The sequence below is a fragment of the Typopeltis vanoorti genome, chromosome 12 (assembly GCF_054136105.1).
Source record: "Typopeltis vanoorti isolate ZY-2024b chromosome 12, IOZ_Tvanoo_1.0, whole genome shotgun sequence".
In the NCBI taxonomy this organism is placed as follows: domain Eukaryota; kingdom Metazoa; phylum Arthropoda; class Arachnida; order Uropygi; family Thelyphonidae; genus Typopeltis; species Typopeltis vanoorti.
This window is the reverse complement of record NC_143560.1, coordinates 89,012,177-89,034,054: the sequence shown is the minus strand read 5'-3', so window position 1 is coordinate 89,034,054 and position 21,878 is coordinate 89,012,177. Positions and strand designations below refer to the sequence as shown.

The 21,878-nt window shown below is 34.4% G+C and overlaps 1 protein-coding gene across 1 annotated transcript in view; it reads right to left on the bottom strand.

The window, feature by feature from the left end:
- LOC150100980 (nephrocystin-4-like) overlaps positions 1 to 21,878 on the bottom strand; it is a 173,582-nt gene that overhangs the window by 135,082 nt on the left and 16,622 nt on the right. Inside the window, exon 2 of the mRNA XM_090401950.1 lies at positions 13,687 to 13,815. Coding sequence (XP_090258076.1) covers positions 13,687 to 13,815 — 129 coding nt within the window. The remainder of the gene's footprint in view (positions 1 to 13,686; positions 13,816 to 21,878) is intronic.

The following is a 21,878-nucleotide window of genomic DNA, read 5'->3' as shown; positions in this document are numbered from 1 at the left end:
ACTTCTAAATAAATCCGCTACAAGTCTGCAAGATTCTCTGACTAAATTGAATAGCTGTTGTAATAGACATGGTATGAAGGTCAGCAATAAAAAGACAAAGACAATGAAAATAGGCAGAATCATTGAAAATGTCAACTGTGTTGTGAATGGAGAACCTGTGGAACAAGTAAAACATTTCAGCTATTTAGGCACGATTTTTACTCAAGATGGTAAATTAAATATAGAAATAGACAACAGAATCAGCAAAGCTGGTATGGTGGGAAGTCAATTGAATAAATTCATATGGAATAAGAGAGAAATTAGTCGGAACACTAAATTAGCTGTATACAAGACAGTGTTCAAACCAGTTTTAACTTATGGATCTGAGAGCTGGGTCAGAAGTAAAACACTTGACCAAAGACTAGAGACCACAGATATGAGAGTCCTGAGAAAGATTATAGGCGTGAACAGATGGCATCAATGGCAGTATCATATTAAAAACAAGGATATTAGGAAAGAACTTGACATTGTTAGCATCCAGGAATGCGTTAGCAGAGCTAATCTCAGGTGGTATGGTCACTTAAACAGAATAGGCAAGGAAAGATTAGCAATACAAGTGTTCTCTGCCAGGTTGGCAGCAAAACGACCCAGAGGAAGACCAAGATATAGGTGGATTGATATGGTACAAAGTGCCTTAGACGATAGAAATATAAGATCTGATAATGTTGGAGTCTTGACAAGTAACAGACTGATTTGGAGGAAAATTGTAGATAGGAAATTAATAATGATGTAATTTTTTTCATGTAGTACTATCATATCCTGTACACCCCTTGAAGGTACATGGCAGGAATTTGATGATGATGATGATGATGATGATGAGAAATTGGAAGTTAAGTTGGACCAGTGAAAAAAGGATATATTCTACTGAGTCTATTAATAAGTTACGGAAAGAGAAGATTCTTTTAAGTTTGTGTAGTCTCAAAGTGAATGTCAACAAGAATTTAAGTGTGTTCATAGGATTCTCGATGTGAAAAAGCTATACTGCTTATGCTGGTAAGATTATCTTTTCTATGCCTAGTGTGAAGTAGCGAACTTATTTCCAGCAAACATAATTTAATCCTTATTGCTGTATTTAACCGTTCAAGATTAAATGTGCGATATAGTGAGACATTTCCATTTTGACATCCCAAATATTGTTCCATTTGGATTAATGGTTCAAGACTGAAAGTGTGATATAGAGAAGCCTGTTATAAAAAACTTAATGTAATACTGGATACTGAAATCTCTGCGAACTATTTTGCTAGGTTGATAGAACTTTGAAATCTTCAAATGAATGTCTGATGGTTTATATTTTATAACTGTTCTGAATGGTTAAACTGAGTTGATATTTAAACTATATCGAATAATAACTTTAATCAGAGTGAAGTTGTGATAAGAATCCTTGATAATAAGAAGAATATAATCTGTAAGCATAAGTTCTAATCGTAATTATTATACTCAGCTGAGTAGTTTACTAGTATCGCAATGAAAACTTAATTATTGTTTAACTGTATTTTCCCAACTGGAAATCTTTGCTTTGATGTAAATTTATGTGACACTGCATTAAATAATTTTATTTGAATTGAATCTTGTATTTGCCTGATTTCTTCATTGCACTGCTCATTAAAATAATTCAAATCTTAGCTGGAACCCTATATAATAAAGAGAACCTTGGCCTAAAATTAAGTTAGTAATAATATAGATTGGTTGATGATTGATTCCTTAACGTTGCTCATGCAAATTTGAACATAGGGTGGCGCAGTTAAAAATAAATATTCTCTGTGTTCGAATGAGGAGTCAATCAACAACAAGAATACACATTGGAGTAGAAAGTAGGATCCAATACTATATCATCATTCACAGGTCATCCACAAATGTCAGCTCTTTCTAAACATCCTAACAATTATATTATTTGCTATTATTATTATTTACTACTATTACTTTACTATTATCTCCCCTCACTACTACTACCATATCTAGGTAGGAGGGTTACCATTCTTCCTCTCATCTTCTCATCTTTTTCATTACTCTCAACAATCCCCCACAGATATTGTGCTGTCTTATTTATACCTTATCACAAGTCACCTGTGCCAACAAACCCATTTCCTTACTTTTCTCTCCAGCTTCAGCTCCACTCCACTGCATCTCCTCATGCAAACTTGGGGAAACACTAGCCATTTCTTTCACATCCCTCACCACCAAACTACCACACCTTTTTTTTTTTAAGAAAAGCAGCAATGAAAGAGAATGATGAGAAGTTCATATGATAAGTCTGAAGCCCAACTGCATATAGATATTGAATGGCAGCTCATGCACTTGCATGCTTAGCAAAAGTAAGAGAATGATCATAGCCAGTTCAGTAGAGCAGTGCCTATGAAAACATCTACAGAAAAAGGCATAAAATAGAAATACTGTCTATAATCATGTGAGTGTGGCAAGTATGCAAAAGAGAAATCATTTATTAAGAAGAATGCCCTCTTTTGGGCAGCATTAAGCATTTTTAGGAAAGTTTCTGATGTACATCCTAAATGTGAGAAAACATTTTGAGGAGGGTAAATCTGGAATTTATATAGTATAGTTGTGTCTACATGCACATTTTAATGATAATGGAGAGAAACTTATAGATTCTGCTATAAGTAAAATTATGGTTATATCCACTATATGCTTTTCTTATAAAGACATCCATAAAAGGACATGAATATCTCCAGATAGCACAGTATTTAATCAAATTGATCATATGCTTATGAGATAAAAAATCAGCATCAAGTATCATGGATGTAGGATCACATAGAGGAGCTAGCTGTGATTCAGCTCCTTATCTTGTCAAAATTAAATATAGAAGTGGAATCTCAGAGAAGAAACAAGAAAGACATGAAAGAGCACTAAACTTTAATTTGCAGAAGATTAAAGAAAATGAAGTTAAAACCAATTTCCAAAACCTAATTAAAGAAAAAATTGAGGCCAAAAATATAGATATAGAATAGGATGTAGAAAGAAGCTGGACATACATTAAACAATGGATTGTGAATACCGTGGAAGAAACTTTGGGATATGAAAATAATCAAAAGAAAAGACAGTGATTTGATGAAAAATGTGCTCAAACTGTAATAAAAAGAAATAAATCATATAAAGAATTTACTGCAAGAAAAATTAGGACTAAAGAAGGAAAATATAAAGAAATGAGACAAGAAGTAGATAAAATCTGTCAAAGGAAGAAAAGACAAGCCTTTAATGAAATGGTATGCACAATAGAACAAGAAATAAAAAACAAGGGCAATCTTAGATAACCTAATAATGCAATTAAGCAAATTAAAGTTGGATAAAAGCCAAGACTAGAAATATACAGTGATGGATAAGGAAATATGCTAACAAACAAAGAAAGAGTAAAAACAAAAAACAGATGGAGAGAATATTTCCATGAATAGTAGTTTCTTTAAGGATAATTCTGTAGAGGTACCATCAAGAAAAGAGCATATGGCATAATACATTCACTCAGGAACAATAAATCCCCAGGAATAGACAAAAATCCCTGCAGCGTAACTGAAAGCAGGAGGAAAGAAACTACGAGGCAAAATCTATGAATTGATTTTAAATATATGGAAGAAAGAGAAAATGCCAAAATAATGGAGAAAGAGCCTGAAACCTGATAAATAAGAAGAATGATAAAATGGTCTGTGAAAATTATAGAAGTATTTCTCTGTTATTACAGCATAGAAAATATTTATGTCTATTTTGGAGAACAGATTAAACCCACTTATGGAGAAGATAATTGGTATCTACCAAGGAGGTTTCAGGAAAGGCAAATCCACAATAAGTAATTATTAGAGAAGTTTTAGAAAGTTGATATAAATGTTCATCAGATTTTTGTTGATTTCTAATAAGCATATGACAGCATTAACAGAGGAAAATTACATGAGATTATGATATACTTTAGAATCATAATATATTACATGGTTATGAATGGAAAATTCTCAAGTACAGGTTAAAATATAAAATAATTTAACAGATCTCTTTGCAATAACTCAAGGATTAAACAAGGAGATAGTCTGACTAATACTTTTTTTTAACTAAGCTTTGAAATATGTTATCCGATCACATATTTATTAGTGTCTTGAGAGAGAGACTCAAGACACTAATAAACAATTCAGCGCAGATTGTAGCATATGCTGATTACAGATGACATTAACATCATGTCAAGAACCAAACAGAAGGCAGAAGAAATGTATTTGGAACTAGAAATATCAGTACAAGAGATAGGACTAAAAATTAATCAATAAAAAACCAAAATAATGATTAATACCAGGCAGAATCAGTTAACCGATACAAGTTATTGTTGGAAATTGGGAGCCTTGAAATCGAAAAAAGTGGAATAATTTAAATATTTAGGAGTAATGATGACTAGTCAACCAAATGAGGTGGTGGAAGTGCAGAATCGAATAAAGCCAAGTAATTAGGCTTTCTATTCTCTCTCTCTGTCATGTGTGCTCAGTTCAAAAGATATTCATTGGAAGACTAAAGTGAAAATATATAAATCAATAATTCGTCCAGTTGTTACCTATGGATGAAAAAACTTGGATATTTATGGCAAGAGTGGAGAATTTGATTTCAGATTTTGAAAGGAAAATCCTTAGAAAAATATTTCAACCAGTGAATAATAATAATGGTCTCTGGAGAATCAGATACAACATGAGTTAAATCAACTTTATAAAGAATCCACAATATCCAGTGTAATCACGTTGCAGTGGGCAGGACATGTTTTTCATATGGAAAAGGACATTATTCTCATGAAGACAATTAATAGTAAAATTATTGGTAAAAGACCAAAAGGAAAACCTATAACAAGATGGATAGATACTATTAGTCAAAATGGCAACCTCATACTACAGTGTCCAAACTGGAGAAGTAAAGTTTTGGACAGAGGTAGCAAATCCAGGAGGCTAAGGCTCAATTTGGACTGTAGAGCCACAGGAAAAAGTTGTGCAGGTAATATGTAGTATCTTGAATGGAAGAAGACACCAAATTTTTTGAAGCTGGGATGGCTATGGTTTTGATGTCATGTGAAATACTTGTAACAGGAAAAGAAAAGATAACAAATTAGGATGGGTTGAGTTGTTTGAAATTACAGCTAAAGCAACTAAGATTTCAGGCTGGTGTGATGCTATTAATTGCATATATTCTTCTGGCCAGTTTGCCTGTTTCATAGAATGAAAAAAAAAAACATTTCCAGGACAAATAAACCTTATTACCTTTGCATGGCACAAGCTAAATCACCTTCAACTGAAAAGTCCTTATAAATGTTTTTGACTTCTATATGGGAAATAAAGATCTAGTTAATATCAAAGGTAATGGATAGTGAAATGAAATCTTTCTTATAAATAATAAGATAGGATTGTGTTTCTGGCAGACTGAAGTTTACTAAAGTGTTCTTATCCCATTAGAAAATAGCAAGTAGATTAGTGTTTAAGATATTGGTTATGGATTTAATAAGCACTACAAGTTGGTCAAATGAGGAAGAATGGGACATATTGTCATCAGCAAAACTATCACTAGGATTTCAAAGACATTTATGTATGTTAGAAAAAGTATACAGAGCCTTCAAGACATATCAATGGAAAACATGAAGGGAAGAAACCATCAACCATAACATGTAATGAACCAGAGAGGAAACTCAACCTAATTGCAAAGAGCAGACCATAAGATTGTGGCTTAGAATAGTTCTTTATGTCAGACTTAGAAAAATGCCTTGAACATGTCAAGAGTGAATACAGAGCATCTCCAAACCTTTCCATGTGTCCAAGGGTGGATAAGAGTGAGAGAATATTTGGTGAATGCCGTCGGTTCACCAATCCTCAAAGTGGATGACTAAAAATGTCCAACTAACCTAAAGTGGTGAAGAACACATACTTTACTAGCAAGAGGAAGTCAATTAACATTCAGAATGCTAAAAAGTGAGTTAATGTGAATAAGGAATTGATAACACCAGACTATGGAACAACTGACTGATGCAGTAACACCAATCAAATTGTTCCAGAGGTTTTTTTTTTTCTCTTTCCACAGGGAAAGAGAGAAAAACTCTGAAGCAGGCTCCAGCAGAGTTTATGATTGAAAGGATGCTGATTTGATAGTGTTTATGACATTCAGAAGACTGTGACAGCAGAACTCTAACTATACTCTTACTGAGTAAGGTATGGTTAGCAAAGATGAGAAAATAAGACTAATATTTGCTGCATGAAACCAACAAAACAAGAGATCTCTGAGTGATAGCTAACTGGAAATTGCAGTTCAGACCACATTGCAAGGGTTGAAAAAATGATGCTGAGGATAATGGCAATACTGAGAAGGGCATGCTTCTGAACTAGTGCGCAGGTTTAGTCTCCAAAGAGAGAGAGAATACAGAAGTGAGTAATTAAGTGATATCAGGACTATGAAATTCATAACAGTGCTTCAAAGTATAACTCCAGAGCATCAACATATATTTATTATGCTGATAATATTTTGCTGGATTTCAAATATGATTTTCAGGGCACAAATTACAACTGTGATAAAATAAACAAATACAGCACTCGATTACATTTGTTGCAGAAGAAATTCAAATTGTAACTATAAAGGAACTAATGTTTATCAAAGTATGCTCTAATAGTCACATAAAAACTAGCATGTCTAGGAAAGGAGGACAGTTGTTTGTTTCTTTTTCTATAATTGTGAAGTGTATTTTTCAATGTTGGCTGTTTAAATGTATTAAAAATATATTTAATGTGGCCAGACCATGAGACCAAAGAGCAAATATATCATCTACATCAGACCTGGCCAACCTCATTCTATACCAGGGCCAATATATGATGAGTGGTAGAGTCACAGGCAGGACACTTTTAGACAGAACTTAAATAAAAATAAACTCTGCATTTTTTCAAAGCAATAGTTATATGTATTGAATTCTATATTTGCTAAATCATTTTACTACTGGGAGAACAATATAAAATACTTGATTGATTTAAATATAAGTTGTTAAATTAAATTTAATTACATATTTGGTTACATCCCTGTAACTTTACGTTGAGTTCATTCATATGGTGTGTGTGTGATGTCTGTTAGAAAGGCAAGTAAGCTATTAAAATGAGGATCACAGTTTTGTGATTAGTTCTTTGTCTTCTCGTGTTCCTCTAAAAACTGTTTTATTTCCTTTCTCAAAGCAAAAAACCGTTTCAAACTGTTCCCTCTGCTTAGCCAATGTACTTCTGTGTACAACACTATATCGTCATATTCTGCCTCCATTTCTGTTAAAAAAGAAGTCAAGGCCCGATTTCCGTCCTCAATTAGATTTACACACTTCATTACAGTTTTCATAACATCCTCTATCTCCAGAATTTTACCACACAGAGCCTCCTGATGTATAATGCAGTGCAATAAGGCAATTGATTCCAGCCTTCCTTGGTAAGCCAACTAAGCCTGTTTGAGTACCATGCATTGATTTGGCGGCATCTGTCACAATAGCTGTGAGATTGTTGATATCACCAGTACCATTTACAACCATCATAACTGCATCATAAATGTCTTGACCTTTGGCTGTGTTATGCAATGACTCTAATGCTAGTAACTCTTTATTAATAACAAAGTCTTGGGAAACAGTTCAAATGAAAATTAGAAGTTGAGCTGTATCCGTTATGTCAGTTGATTCATCCAGAGCCGATGAGAAGTAAGCTGAATCTGTAATAACATTTTTTAATTTATTTAATATGTGAAAATCTATTTCCTCGCCTCTTTTTGTTACAATTTGTTTTGATAGTGGGATGCTTTCAAACTCACTGGCAATTTTATCTTCCCCAAATACATGTGCCATTTTCACAGAACAATGTTTTATAAATTCACCATCAGATAATGATTTTTTTTGTTTTGCTATCTCTGCGCTTACAACAAATGATGCCAAGAGTGAGCTTTTTTGTATTGATGTTGGTTTAGTAAAAACAGATTTCTGAACACTCAACTTTCTCTTCAAATTACGTACAATTTTAGTATGTACTTGTCCAATGTATTCTTGGTATTTAGCGGCATGGTGCTGTATGTAGTGGCATTTGAGGTTATATTTCTTGTGCACAGACAATACTGGCAAACACACAAGGCACTGTGGTTTGTTGTAGTTATTGTTTATAAACAGAAATTCATTTTCCCATTTCTCCTGAAATGACCTGTTTTCTTCACAGATCTTAGATTTCTTACTCATAGTACACAAAAGCTGAAGTAACTGACCAGGGACACAAAATGCAACAACAACACTGTTAACTGTGAAACTGATCACTGTAACCATAGCAGAGCAAGTGACTTTCAATGATGTGTTACTTTGGAGCACATAGAAATCTACCACTCCTACAACTCACACAGAGAAGCAGTAGATTTTATAAACTGAGTAATCTTTTTAAAGCAATTTTGATTCCGTGTTGAGAATATAAATTGTTTCCGTCATCAGAAATAATGAATATAACTAATATATCAATCAGAAAATCTGCGGTCAAAACTAATAGCTAAATTGATTATACATATAATTTAATATAGTTTTTATCCTGCCATGGGCCGCACAAAATCACATTACATTTTTCATGGAAAAGAAAAATATACAAACAGTTAATGGATCAGTCTCCTATGGTGTACATCATTCCCACAATTGACACATAAAATCACAATAAAACTATTCCCATCCTGTATATGAAAATAACTTCATAAATATAATCTCCATGATGCTTTCAAACCACTCATCTAGCTAGCCACTCTCATGCATTCTCCAAAGGATCAGCTTCATCCTCTTGTGCAACTGAAGTATATGAATCCATGTGCTTATGACTTAGCCTACTTTGAACATACCAGAAGATATGTTAACCAGATTTGCCTTGAAAACATAAAAACTACATTAACAATCATCTGTATGGCAAGCGAGGACTAGTAGACCATGCACTAAATAGTAAACCATACAACTGTACTGCCTAGTCATTACAGGTCTGAGAGACAAGTTTTAGATTTAGCATCAGTGATGAAACACTCCATTAAACTCAACTGAGATTATTATAGTGACTGTATTGATGTGCCAACAATCTGGGAGACAGTCATTCTAAGACCACATTTAGCTTGACTTTCTGAAGTGATACTGGTATTGCCTTGCCACTGGAAATCAGTGCATAGGCTTCTGTGGGGGAGAGCACATTTGTAGAACTATTTTTTCTAGTATAAACCATAAACAAAGATGTCTGATAGAAACTATATTTTTATTTCAACTAGTTTCATGAAATATTTTGTTTCACTTCATCAGGAAATAACAGAATAAACTAAAAAATAAAAAGTAAGTAATAACAGTTAACATTTTTAGTGAAAAATATTTGAAAATGTTTAAATAATGGAAAGCATCCATTCACTATTATGCTGGTTGCTGGTTCATGGCTTGCTATAATATACTACTGGTAGATACAAGTGTGTTGTGATGGATTAAGGAAGACCAGACTTGATGTAAAAATAATTCCTTGATTTTTGCTAAAGGTCTTAAAAAACATTAAAAAGGACAAAAGTATCATAATATTGAAAGCCAACAAAGGCAATTCAACAGTTTTGATCTCTACAGAATTCATAGAAAAAATGAAAACACTTCTAGAAAATACAAACACCTATGAAAAGTTGGAATGAGATCCCACAGGATATTTCCATAATAAAACAAATAACTTAATTTTTAAAAAAAAAACAAAAAAAACATGCTGAATTGGTCTGAAGAAACAAAAAAAAAAAAAAAAAAAAAAACCACCTTTAATCTAGACATCCTCTTGTTCCAAGAATATATGGAATTTATTAGTGTGGGGTTCCCCTCCCCGTTCTTTGACTGCCCCTTAGAACTGGTTGAGCTCTCTCCTAATGGGGGATTAAGTACTATATCCTATGACTGTAGCCCAGGGGCAAATGCTGGTCTTAAAATTCACACTTGCTCTTGTTATCATTCAAGGAGCGAGAGGTGTGACTGAAGTCTAATTAGTGGAATAATGAATTACTGACAATTTAGAAATTTGTGTACATTTAATCATACAAATACAACATTTATTTTACAAATCATATTCTATCTTTTTCAATTTAGCTACTTGAATATAAATTCTACCCTATGGTTCTTCTTTATGAACTGTTCAATAACATCGTCATAAAAAGTTGGTTGTAACTTAATTTTCCCAAGCAACACGCACACTTGTAAAGGCTGGCTGAAGCTCACTGGCTAGAGCTACGTTGACTGCATATGGCCTGTGTTTAAGTAACAGAGTGATATGATGTGAAGAGAGCGGAAATAGCTATGCGCATGCATGAAATCACAGCGCAGCAACGAGGACCAGGAAGCTCTTACAACCGAGCAAGCCAAGGTAGCTTCAACTAGATGAACAAACATCGGCCTTCGATACACAACGCAAAGCTCAATTATTGCCGCGCAAGCTTAAGATGTCTCCGTCTACAAAAATAAAAGCCTAAATGGAATGCTTATAAATGCATGCATTTATTAACAAATAAATATTACTTCTTTCTCAAGTAATGAGCTTGTGCAGCAAGCATAGAGAATTCGTCCCTGCTGTAGCCTGCGTGTTCACAGGGCCGGTTTTCCACAAGCAGGCAAATCGGCCACAAATTTTGGCTACTAGTATATGGAAATATGACCTGCATTACTTCAACCTTGGTATCACTTTTGGAGCTGGCTCCTATTAATGAGACCTCAATAAAGGTTGAAACTGGTCTGGGTAGTAGCCCTTCCCATAATGCATAGCATTATACATGTTTGTAACAATATGTGCTTTGCATTATGGAATACTAAGGCAATTGATGTGAAGGCATTAGTTTCCATATATGAGCTGCCCTGTCATGAAGTTACTTCATGAGCAAACCATGTTTGTTTACACTTGGATAAAGAATGAAACCAAGAATATAATTTCTTGGCATCTTTAATTTATTAAGAATAGAAACCATACAATTACTTCAAGACATCTTTCTGCAAGACACAGTGGACCTCTTTGAACAATGCATCAATAGTACTTTTTTTTCAAATTTGAAGGAGAAAGGAGAGAGAGCTGACCTATTCATGGATTAGCTTGAAAAAATAACCCTCCAACATAAAGGAATACACTATATTTATCATCTGGCCCAGTACTATTACAAAGAAATAGGTCTTACTGTTTTTGGATACACCAGTGGAGATATCAGAACAAAACACACTCAACTTCACAGTTTACAGGAAACCAACTAACACAGGACATTACCTACAAACAACTTTTCATCAACACCCAGCGCAAAAAATGGGCATAATTCGTTTCTTACATGATAGAGCCTACAGAATTTTTCCCCAACATAGATAAAAGAAACCAAGAGCTACAGTATATTAATTCTGTCCTTCAAAAAAAAAATGGCTACAGCAGAACATTAATCAAAAGAATTATTTCAACCTTCAAAACAATCCGAACAAAAAAAAAAAAAAAAATTTAGAATACAAAAGAGCAGTGATTCTTCTATATATATATATATATATATATATATGTATACAATAAATCAAATAAAATACCAAGGTTACTCTGCCAACAAAACTTAAAAGTCGGCTTCTACCCAATCAAAAAATCTCTGACATCTTCTAAACCTCCATATCCACCACTTAAAAAACCAGGTGTCTACAAGATCAGTTGCAATTGTGGTTTACACTACATAGGACAGACTAGCAGATCTTGTGTGATACGCTAATCAGAACACTTCAAGGACATTGAGAATGAAAGAAAGCACAAATCAGGGCCAGCAGCACATATAACCGAAGCAAAACACCAAGTAGAATAGCAGCAAACTGAAAAGCTCCACATTGATTATCACTTTTACTTGTCTTCCTCAATCCATTATAACACTTGTATTTACCAGTAGTAAGTTAAAGAAACCCATGAACCAGCAATGAGCATAATAGCGAATGCAAGTTTTCCACTGTTTAAACATTTTCAAATAATTTTCACTAGAAATGTTAACTGTTATTACTTGCTTCCTATTTTTTAGTATATTCATGTTATTTTCTGATAAAGTGAAAAAAATATTTCAAAACTAATCAAAATAAAAAAATAGTTTCTATTTCTAGTACAAACATCTTTGTTTGTACTAGAAAAAAATAGTTCTAAAAATCATAAATCAATATTACAATTTATTGTTTTGTTTTTTAATCTAATAAAAACAACTAAATAAAATATAATAAATAAATAATAAATCACATTAAATAATGCTGGCTTGGATGGCCAAGCACATCAACTCTCCAACCAACAGACAGTGGGTTCAAATCTCACCACTAGCATGGATGTTTTGCAATGAAATTGTAATGAAATTCATTAGCTGTGTAAGACCACAAGACTATCTCGCTTATTGGAGGCATGAAATCATCTGTAAATTTTCCATGTTTGGTCTACAGAGCAGAGTTCACAAGCACCCTTAGACCACATATGGGCTAATAAAAAAGATACTAATACTACGGTACTGTTAGATATCCAATTTACTGTGGGCAGAATTCACATTAAAAAAAAATATAAATATGTTTAAATATAAAGAGCCAATAGGCTTCATTTTGGTGATATAAACATTATTTAAATTAAGGGGATATTAAATCCCACACTGATTTAAAACCGAATAAGAAACTTAATGGTTGCACCTTTTTGACAACTCATATAGCAGAGTATATAAGTTCTTTTCACTATACCCTTTGATATCTATTTGGTCTAGCTACTCACTGATGAAACCTCAAAAAAAGGCTGAAACCGGTCTGGGTAGTGACCTCCCACCATAATGTAATAACAGCATACATTTCCTAGGAAACGTGTTTTTACATTATGGAAAATACCAAGAATAGCGATCAGAACTTTACCACCTTTGCTGCGAGTTGCCCAAGATTGTACTACGAGATCAGGTAATAATAATAAAATTGTCAACTACTGTACACAAAAAAAGGTGATGAAAGTCACGAAACATGAAGCTATCAATATTGAACACTATGCAGAGCACATATTGAACACTATGCAGAACAAAGACAAAATAGTGTTATTTTATTTATTTTTTTACATTAATCCATCAACAAGGGCTTCTAAAAACTATAATACATTTACCATCATGAGTGGGCTGAGGATTAGATAAATGGAAAATTCTGCTCTAGAGACCAAACACGGAACTTTTGCAAGCCACCCACCTGAGAATGTTGATAAACAGGATCATGATCATATAGAGATCAGTGAAAAACTTAAACTCTCAAAAAATATTCAGAAAGATCCACACTGCAATGGGATTTGAATCCACAGCCTGTAGGAAGTGGAAACACTACCCATTTAACTAACACAGATGCTCTGTGAACTATTACATATAGTTATTCACATTAGTGTAGTGTCTGAAAGTGAATGGTATACTTCACTGAAACTTATGCTATTGAAAGTGGACAATAATTACTAACAAATGATCTCAAACGAAGAGATTAAGGACACATTTCAAATGACAGATATCAGAAAATGACAGGAAAGTATAATACTGTGTATCAACTGTTAATGTTCATTCATTTAACTATAAATTAATTGTTAATTATACACTGAATTTTGATAAAGTGTTGATCATTTAAAATTCCGATCCAATTTCAAAATAATTGGGAAGAGTAAGCATGTTTACCTGATTTATATAGGTTTTTTGACTTCTAGACTCCACAGGTGATCCTTTCCATGTTTTTCCCAAAAACTGTCGATACAGTGTATCAAATAATGTTGCCTGTACCTGGTACTGAACAACTAACTCACGATCCTAATTGTGATAAAGTAAAAGTAGTTTTAAACCAGCAATAAACTGGTTTTAAATAACTGGCAAACAAATTAAACTAGTAAATTTAACTGATAAACTGATTAATTCTTGTGGAAAGGCTTAGACGGTGGTTATGTATTTTTTACTAAATAATTTAAGGAAATTACAACGTCAACTAGGATATACATTAAAATAAATTTTAGTATACTTCAATATTTCAGCAACATCACGTTGCCATTTTCAAGAAACTTAAGAACAAGACACGTGCACGCAGGCACAATAAACAGTAAATGAGGAAGAAGCAGGAAGCTATTATTTCTCCTAAAGCCCTAATGGTGGCCATTAGCAGTGAATGTTGGTATTCTTGGGCAATTGGACTGAAGGTCTTCTGATGTAGGTTTCCCAAATTTGAGGCAGTCTCATGCAGCCAAATTTGTCGAGGTTTGAATTGTTTCTTAGGGCTGAAGCTGATTCCATTAAAAGCCTTTCATATGTGTATTTACTATGGTGTATTATCGTGGCTTTCTTCCACCGTATTCCATGGCAGGTATCCAGCGCATGGTCAGCAAGACCAGAGTGGCTGTATTGGTGAAACCGGATGTAGTCCTTGTGTTCTGAAATTCTGATATTTGCTGTCCTGCCTGTTTAGCCAAAGTAGGACAGCTTACAGCTGCAAGGGACCTGGTATACACCAAGTAGGTCTGGGGGGGGGGAGCTTGGTCTTTAGTAGAGCAGATAAGGGATGCCAATTTTTTATATGGTCTGTAACAAGAAGTTAAGACATGTTTTTTTAGGATTTTTGTAATTTTTTCCGAGGTACCTCGGATATAGGGTATGGTGATGGATTTAGAGTAATCCTTGTTGTGGGGGGGGTTACTGGTGTCAATATTTTTTGGATTTTTTTTTTGGGGGGGGGGGTAGCCATTGGCTGGGAAAGTGTTGAGAATGTGGTTCAGTTCTGTGGTTAGGGCATTGTCATTTGAACAGATAAGTTTAGCTGTTGTGTAGTGTCTTAATGACTCCATATTGTTGCAAGGAGGGGTGGTGAGATTGTTGGTGAATGTATCTGCCTGTATGGGTGGGTTTTCTATAGACTGAGAAAACCAAGGTTCCATAAGGCTGCCAAGTGACTAGTGTGTCTAAGAAAGGAAGGCAGTTTTTTTTTCTTCTTCCAGAGTGAATTTGATTCTGGGGTGTTGGTTGTTTAAGTGTGTTAGGAAGGAGAGGAGTGCATCGGAGCCATATGGCCAAATAGCGAACACATCATCAACATAGCAAAGCCAAATGATTGGTTTTTGTGGGGCAGAGTTTAAGGCTTTCTCTTCAAAAGTCTCCATATAAAAGTTGGCCAAGGGTGGGAAGAATGGAAAACCCATGGCTGTCCCCTCTATATGTTTGTAAAATTTTCCTTGCCAAACAAAACAGCCTGAGTTCATAGTGAACTGAAATAAGGCTATGATATCAGGAGGAAATTTAGCTTGGATTAGCTCTAAAGATTCTTTGAGTGGGATATCAAAACTGACTATTATGTCAGTGTGTTTGAGTGTAAGGTTTTCTATGCTGGCTTTGAAGTGGGCTGAGTTTTTTTATGTGTGAAGGTGTGTTGCCAGTATAGTGTGAGAGAGCTTTGGCCAAATGTTTAGCTAGTTTGTATTTGGAGGAATCAATGCCATCCACTATGGGACTTAATGGCACATTTTCCTTAGTTATTTTTGGGAGTCCATAAATACGGGGTGGTATGGAGTTAAATGATTTTAATTTGTTGGTGATTTCCACAGGCCAAGAAGTGACCTTCTTAAGGAGCCTGTAGAGTTTTTCGAATTTGTGAGTTGGTGGGATTGTACTCAATAGGGAGGTAAGTAGCCCAATCTAACAATAGAGCTTTCATGAGAGCTGCATGAGACTGCCTCAAATTTGGGAAACCTACATCAGAAGACCTTCAGCTAAATTGCCCAAGAATACTAACATTGCCCGCTAGGGGGCACAATCAGGACTTTAGGAGAAATAATAGCTTCCTGCTTCTTCCTCATTTACTGTTTGTTGTGCCTGCGTGCACGTGTCTTGTTCTTAAGTTTCTTGAAAATGGCAAAACATGATGTTGCCGAAATACTGAAGTATATTAAAATTTATTTTAATGTGTATCCTAGTTGACGTTGTAATTTCCTTAAATTATTTAGTAAAAAATAAATAATAAACTGATAATAAATAAATTAGGTGAAATGGAATACACTCATATATCACATAAATAAACATACATCTCCCTTTCAACAACATGCTCAGAATTAATCTTGGCATAATATATAACATTTGTCATGAAAATTATGGAAACTATCACCATGTTAGAGTAAAACTAGAGTTTAACATAAACCAAAATAAACACTCAATGTTTCTACCTTCACATTAAGGTCATTATCTGGAGTATACCCATATACAAAGAAACAGGCTGCACTAAAATCTATGTGGGCTGTTCAATAAGTAATAAGACTAATTTTACTGTGGCGAAACCACTCATCACAATATTAATTTCTGTGGAATAAAGAAATGTTGCGGTCTATATTAACAAAAGAGGTTGATAGATGGCGTATATGGGCTGATGTGCCAGAGTGTCACGTGACTAAGCGCAAGTGCTCATCGGCACGCCTATGAGGCGTGACCAGTCTTCGAAATGGAAGCGCCCTTGGAACAGCATTATGCGAATAAATTTTGTGTGCGTTTGCAAAAATTGGCATCGGACACTTTTAACATGATACGCGAAGCTTCCAACGATGAAGCAATGTCGAGGGCAAGTGTTTTTCACTGGCATAAAACTTTTAAGGAAGGAAGGCAAAATGTGGAAGATCTTGAATGTGAGGAAAGACCTTCAACGTCCATCACAGAGACAATGATCAACACAGCAGCGATTATCATCAAGCACGTCAAAAGGAAGCGTCCATTGCTGAAGAATTGCTTCTTATTGCACCACGATAATGCAAGGCCACATATTGCTGGTTGTGTAGTGGACATTTTGCAGAAGAACAACACAGATATCCTGCCACACCCTCCATACAGTCCTGATCTCGCACCGTGTGATTTCTGGCTGTTTCCTCAGCTCAAGAAACCACTAAGAGCCTGCCATTTTGAAAGCAACAAAGCATGTGTAAAAGCTGCGGAGGCGGTTTTGAAAGAACTCTCAAAAAACAAACTCTCACATGTGTTTAAGAAGTGGGCGCAACGTTGGGACAAATGCATTGAGTCGCACGGTAGTTACTTCGAAAAACCAAGTAAATGATGACGATTAAAGGTAATCTGTTTTCTATATAAATATAGTCTTATTACTTATTGAACAGCCTACGTACATGGTATGCTAAAGTTACTGATCAACCATTAAAACTATTGGCCTGACCTCTAGTGAAATAAAAAAAAAAACTTACTACATCAAAACTAGAGTCCTGTTATTATTACTGTATATTAGGTTACAAAATTAAATTAAGCTGGAGAGCAACATGTTCATACAAAATAAATTATTCATATAAATAACATATAAATTATAACAAACCAGTATGGATGGTGGACAATAAAAACTGAAAAATTGCTGAGAGTCCTAAAGTCAGGACTTGCTGACTTCAGGATTTTTATGCTACCATTATTATTAAGATTTGTATGATTGTAAGGTTTTTGTATGATGAAGCTTAGTATTAATAGAAATTTAAAGAAGGCTGTGAAATTTTGATTAACCACCCTAATCTTAACAATAATGGCAGCATAATAATCCTAAGAATTTGGATGGCACACATTCAGCCCACTTAGTTTTCCAGCAAACCCTGACTTTAGGACTCTAAGCAATTTTCCAGCTTTTATTGTCCACCATCCATACTGGTTTGTTGTAATTTATATGTATACTTATATGAATAATTTTTTTTGTGTTAACATGTTGCTCTCCAGCTTAATTTAATTTTGTAACCTAACAGATAATAATAATAACAGGGCTCTAGCTTTGATGTAGTAAGTTGTATTTCTTTTCACAAGATGTCAGACCAATAATTTTAACGGTTGATCAATAACTTTAGCATATCATGTAGATTGTAGTGCAGCTTGTTTCTTTGTATATATGTGTATGCTCCAGATGATGACCTTAATGTGAAGATAGAAACGCCGAGTATTTATTTTGGTTTATATTAAACTCAAGTTTTTACTCTAACAAGGTAGTTGTTTCCATAATTTTTATGATGTGTTCTGATCATCGTGTAAACATGAAGGAAAGGATATAACATGTGTTGAAATTTTATTTTTCACTTGGTTAGAGTATAATAAATTTAGTTTAATCCTTTATCCAAGTGTGAGCAAACAAAGTTTGCGCCTGAAAGTATCTTCAGGACTGGGGTAAGGTGGTACAACACCAGGACAACTCGTTGCAAAGGTGGAGCAAGCTACCAACAACTCCTGCCTCAGTATCGCCTATAATGCAAAACACATCTCCTTGCGGATATGTCTAATGTTATGCATTAAGGGAAGGGCCACTACCCAGATTAGTTTCTACCTTTATTGAGGTCTCTTCAGTGGGAGCCAGGCCCAAGTTGAGATACCAGGCAGAAGCATTAGCAGGTCATCTCCACCTATAGGAATTTCCACATGGTGTGCCACCCTTTTTTAATAAATTACTCTGGATTTAGAGAAAGATGTTGAAATTTTATTTGTCATTTTTATTTTTATTTTTCTGGGTAGTGGCCATTCCCTTAATGCATAACATTAGACATATCCACAAGGAGATGTGTTTTGCATTATAGGAGATACTGAGGCAGGATTTGTTGGTAGCTTGCTCCACCTTTGCAACGAGTTTCCCTGGTGTTGCACCACCGTACCCCAGTCCTGAAGATACTTTCAGGTGCAAACTTTGTTTGCTCACACTTGGATAAAGGATTACACTAAATTTATGATATAACATGCATATGTTATATCACGTGTACTTTGGGATTACAACTCCTAGATAACAGTACTTATAAATATGAATATTTATTCAAAAGAAGTGACAAAGTCCTACTACATTGGCAAACCTAAAATCAGACTCAGTGCCTTTTCTATCAAAAGTTTGGGAAATTATCTGTAATTACGTGTTTTTTTTTTTTTTTTTGTTAATAATTCCCAATAGTGTTTATCCTAGTAAGTTATGATTGCATAAGCCAAAAAATGTCACTATAATGCACACATTTCAATGTTTAGTGGTATTCAAATTCAAATTTATAGTATTATTTTTCAACCCACAATGAAGATATTTTATGAGGATGTGAACTGAAATTACATCTACAATGTTTTGATTAATCACGTTAGTTATTTTAATTTATGTGTGTCAAATAAATAACTATGGAAGTTGAATATCTTTATGCAACAAGAAAATGTATATCTTTTCCTCTTCATTAAATCTTTTCCCTTGATATAAAGTACAGTATAAGCAAAGAGTACAAATTTAGCTCGGGTAAAATGCAAACAGTCAAACTAACCTTAAAAATGTTTTGTAATACTTGCCCACCAAATCAACCAGAGAATCAACTGATTCTCTGGTTGATATACAGAGCAACTTTGTGATTCATTTTTTTTAATCAAAGACAACAACTTCATCAGAATATTTCTATCAACATCAGTAATAAAAAGACAGACATACAAGTGCTTGCTGGCAAGAAGGAATGAGCAATGCAGAAAAACTGCACCATGTTGAAAAGTAGTTCAGTCTTCTAATCCATTACACGGACTACTGGGTGTAAATTCGTCCTTCCATCTTCTTATCCATGTGAAGAATGCAAAAGTGTATTGACTCTTATATAAACAAAGGTAATCATCTCCTACTACACTATGAACAGCTCACTACATGCTTCTCCCTCATATCTAGATGGTACTACTATAACATCACTTACAGATAAGGCTGACTTCATGGCATCATTCTTTTCTTCCAACTTTTATGCTGACAACAAAGGCAGTCATCTCTCAGTATGCTAAGAACAGCTCCCTACATGACTTCTCTGATCTTTCACCAGAAAGACACTAGAAAAATCCAAAATCACTTAGATACCAAAAGATTTTCTGAACCCAGCAGTATTCTCTACAACCATTTATACTCAAACTTGTGGTTCAAAATTATATATCCATCTTATATAAGTTTTAGTCAGCCTCATCTATCAGAGCACAGAAAAGAAAAAAAAAAAGAGAGAGAGCCTATAAAAGTCAGCCAAGAAAATAAGTTGATTTCCCTTTTTTTCACAACCTGAAGGTATACCAATATGGATTCTGCCACTTTCAATACACAGAACCCCCCCCCCTCCACACAGTCACCATTAACCATCTTTGGAAGGGAAGTAATGCTGACTAGGAATGCGCTGAAGATTGAGTCACAGAAAGGTTTAAAAACTCATGTCACTCAAATTTCTAGGACATGTGATCAAGCTGTCATATAGGCCTACTCACTCAAGTATCAACATGCAATATTCTTTTCAAACTATTGCACTAGGTTGTCACATCCTCTCTCTCTCTCATGGCATATGTTTTTAATATATTTTATCTGTGTGGCTGTTTATGTGAGTTAAACTACAACTTCTAACCCCACTCCCTCCGCTGAGTAAATGTTAAGTTTAATAGTTTTTCGGAGGCCCTTTTTTTGATGTTAGGTCTTAAGCTATAGCTTGTTTGACTTATGTGTAAATTCAGCCATGTCTGTCTTGTTATTCACTAAATGTCATGGTAGATAGCTTCCTCTCCTAGGATTTCCCCAATAATGTATATCTCAGGCCTCTCTATTTTTGTCCAGACTTCTCCTATATGTAAATAACCTTTCACTAATGTTAAATTGCATCTCCATAATTTTGCAAATAATAGTACACTCCATTCCTTTTCTTCATTGAAAAAAAAAAAAAAAACTTTGTAGTGCATAAACATTTCAAGCCAATGTACTAACCACATCTTCTCAGCATTTCAAGTGGAGCTTAAATATTCCTTTCCTATAGTGATTAGCATTCATTTCAGACAAATTATAGAGACTACAATCATGACAGAATTAATTACTTTAATTTCCCGATGTTTCGACCTTCATATTAAGGTTATCATCTGGAGTATACACACACATTGTGTGTGTGTGTGTGTAAGACATGCTATATTACATTTCAAACAGTATGCCAAAGAGACAATGATCAACCATTATTCTACTGCCTGACCTCTAGTGAAAAAAGAAAAAAAAAAAGACATTATTATTATTATTATTCCTGATACCTCCAAGGAGTCCGAAGACTCATCGCGGGAGGACATCTTCAACTGTCTCTACACCTTACCTCTACTACGAATCAACGCCATCTACCGCCCACCTCCAACACCACCGCAACTAGTAATTTTTGTCTGTAAATTGCGTGTGTTCTGAAGGACATCAAAGCTATTTTCTATTTATAACATCATCAGAGAACAAATTCATATAGATAGTTTTATTACAGTGAAAGTGGTCTTCTAATTTAAAATGAGAGTTCTTGCATTAGAGTTAAGATCCTAGATTACTTACATTCCTATTTTTAATAACTCATAGATGAGAAGGCTATGTGGGTAGAATATGTGCCTTCCATAGTGGAGTTTTAGACCACTGTTATTGTTAAGATTAAGGTGGTTGATAATAATATCACAAGCCTCCTTAAATTTGTGTTCATACCACATTTTGGTATGATGTAAACAACAGGTGCCTTTCCAGTCAATTCTATGTAGAGTATTTGGGTCATGATCAGAAAGGCCAGATTTACCATAGTTATTATGTTTAATGTGCCATTTACGTTCCTTTTTTCAGATAGGAATGTGCATCCTATTTCACTTATATAGGGCAAATTACAGGTGCAATGAATACAGTATACTCCAGGGTAGGCCAGGAGAAGAAGCGGATCCTTGGATGAACTGAATAAGTTCTTTAATTTTGCAGGAGGTTTAAAGTTGGCATTAATGGTTGTATTTCTATAGTATTCTATTTATTTTATCTGATATCCCTCTAATGTATGGAATGGTTACAGTTTTATTGTAAATTTAGTTTATTTTTGTTTTTAAGTGAATGTTGTGAAGAATTTTGTTGATAG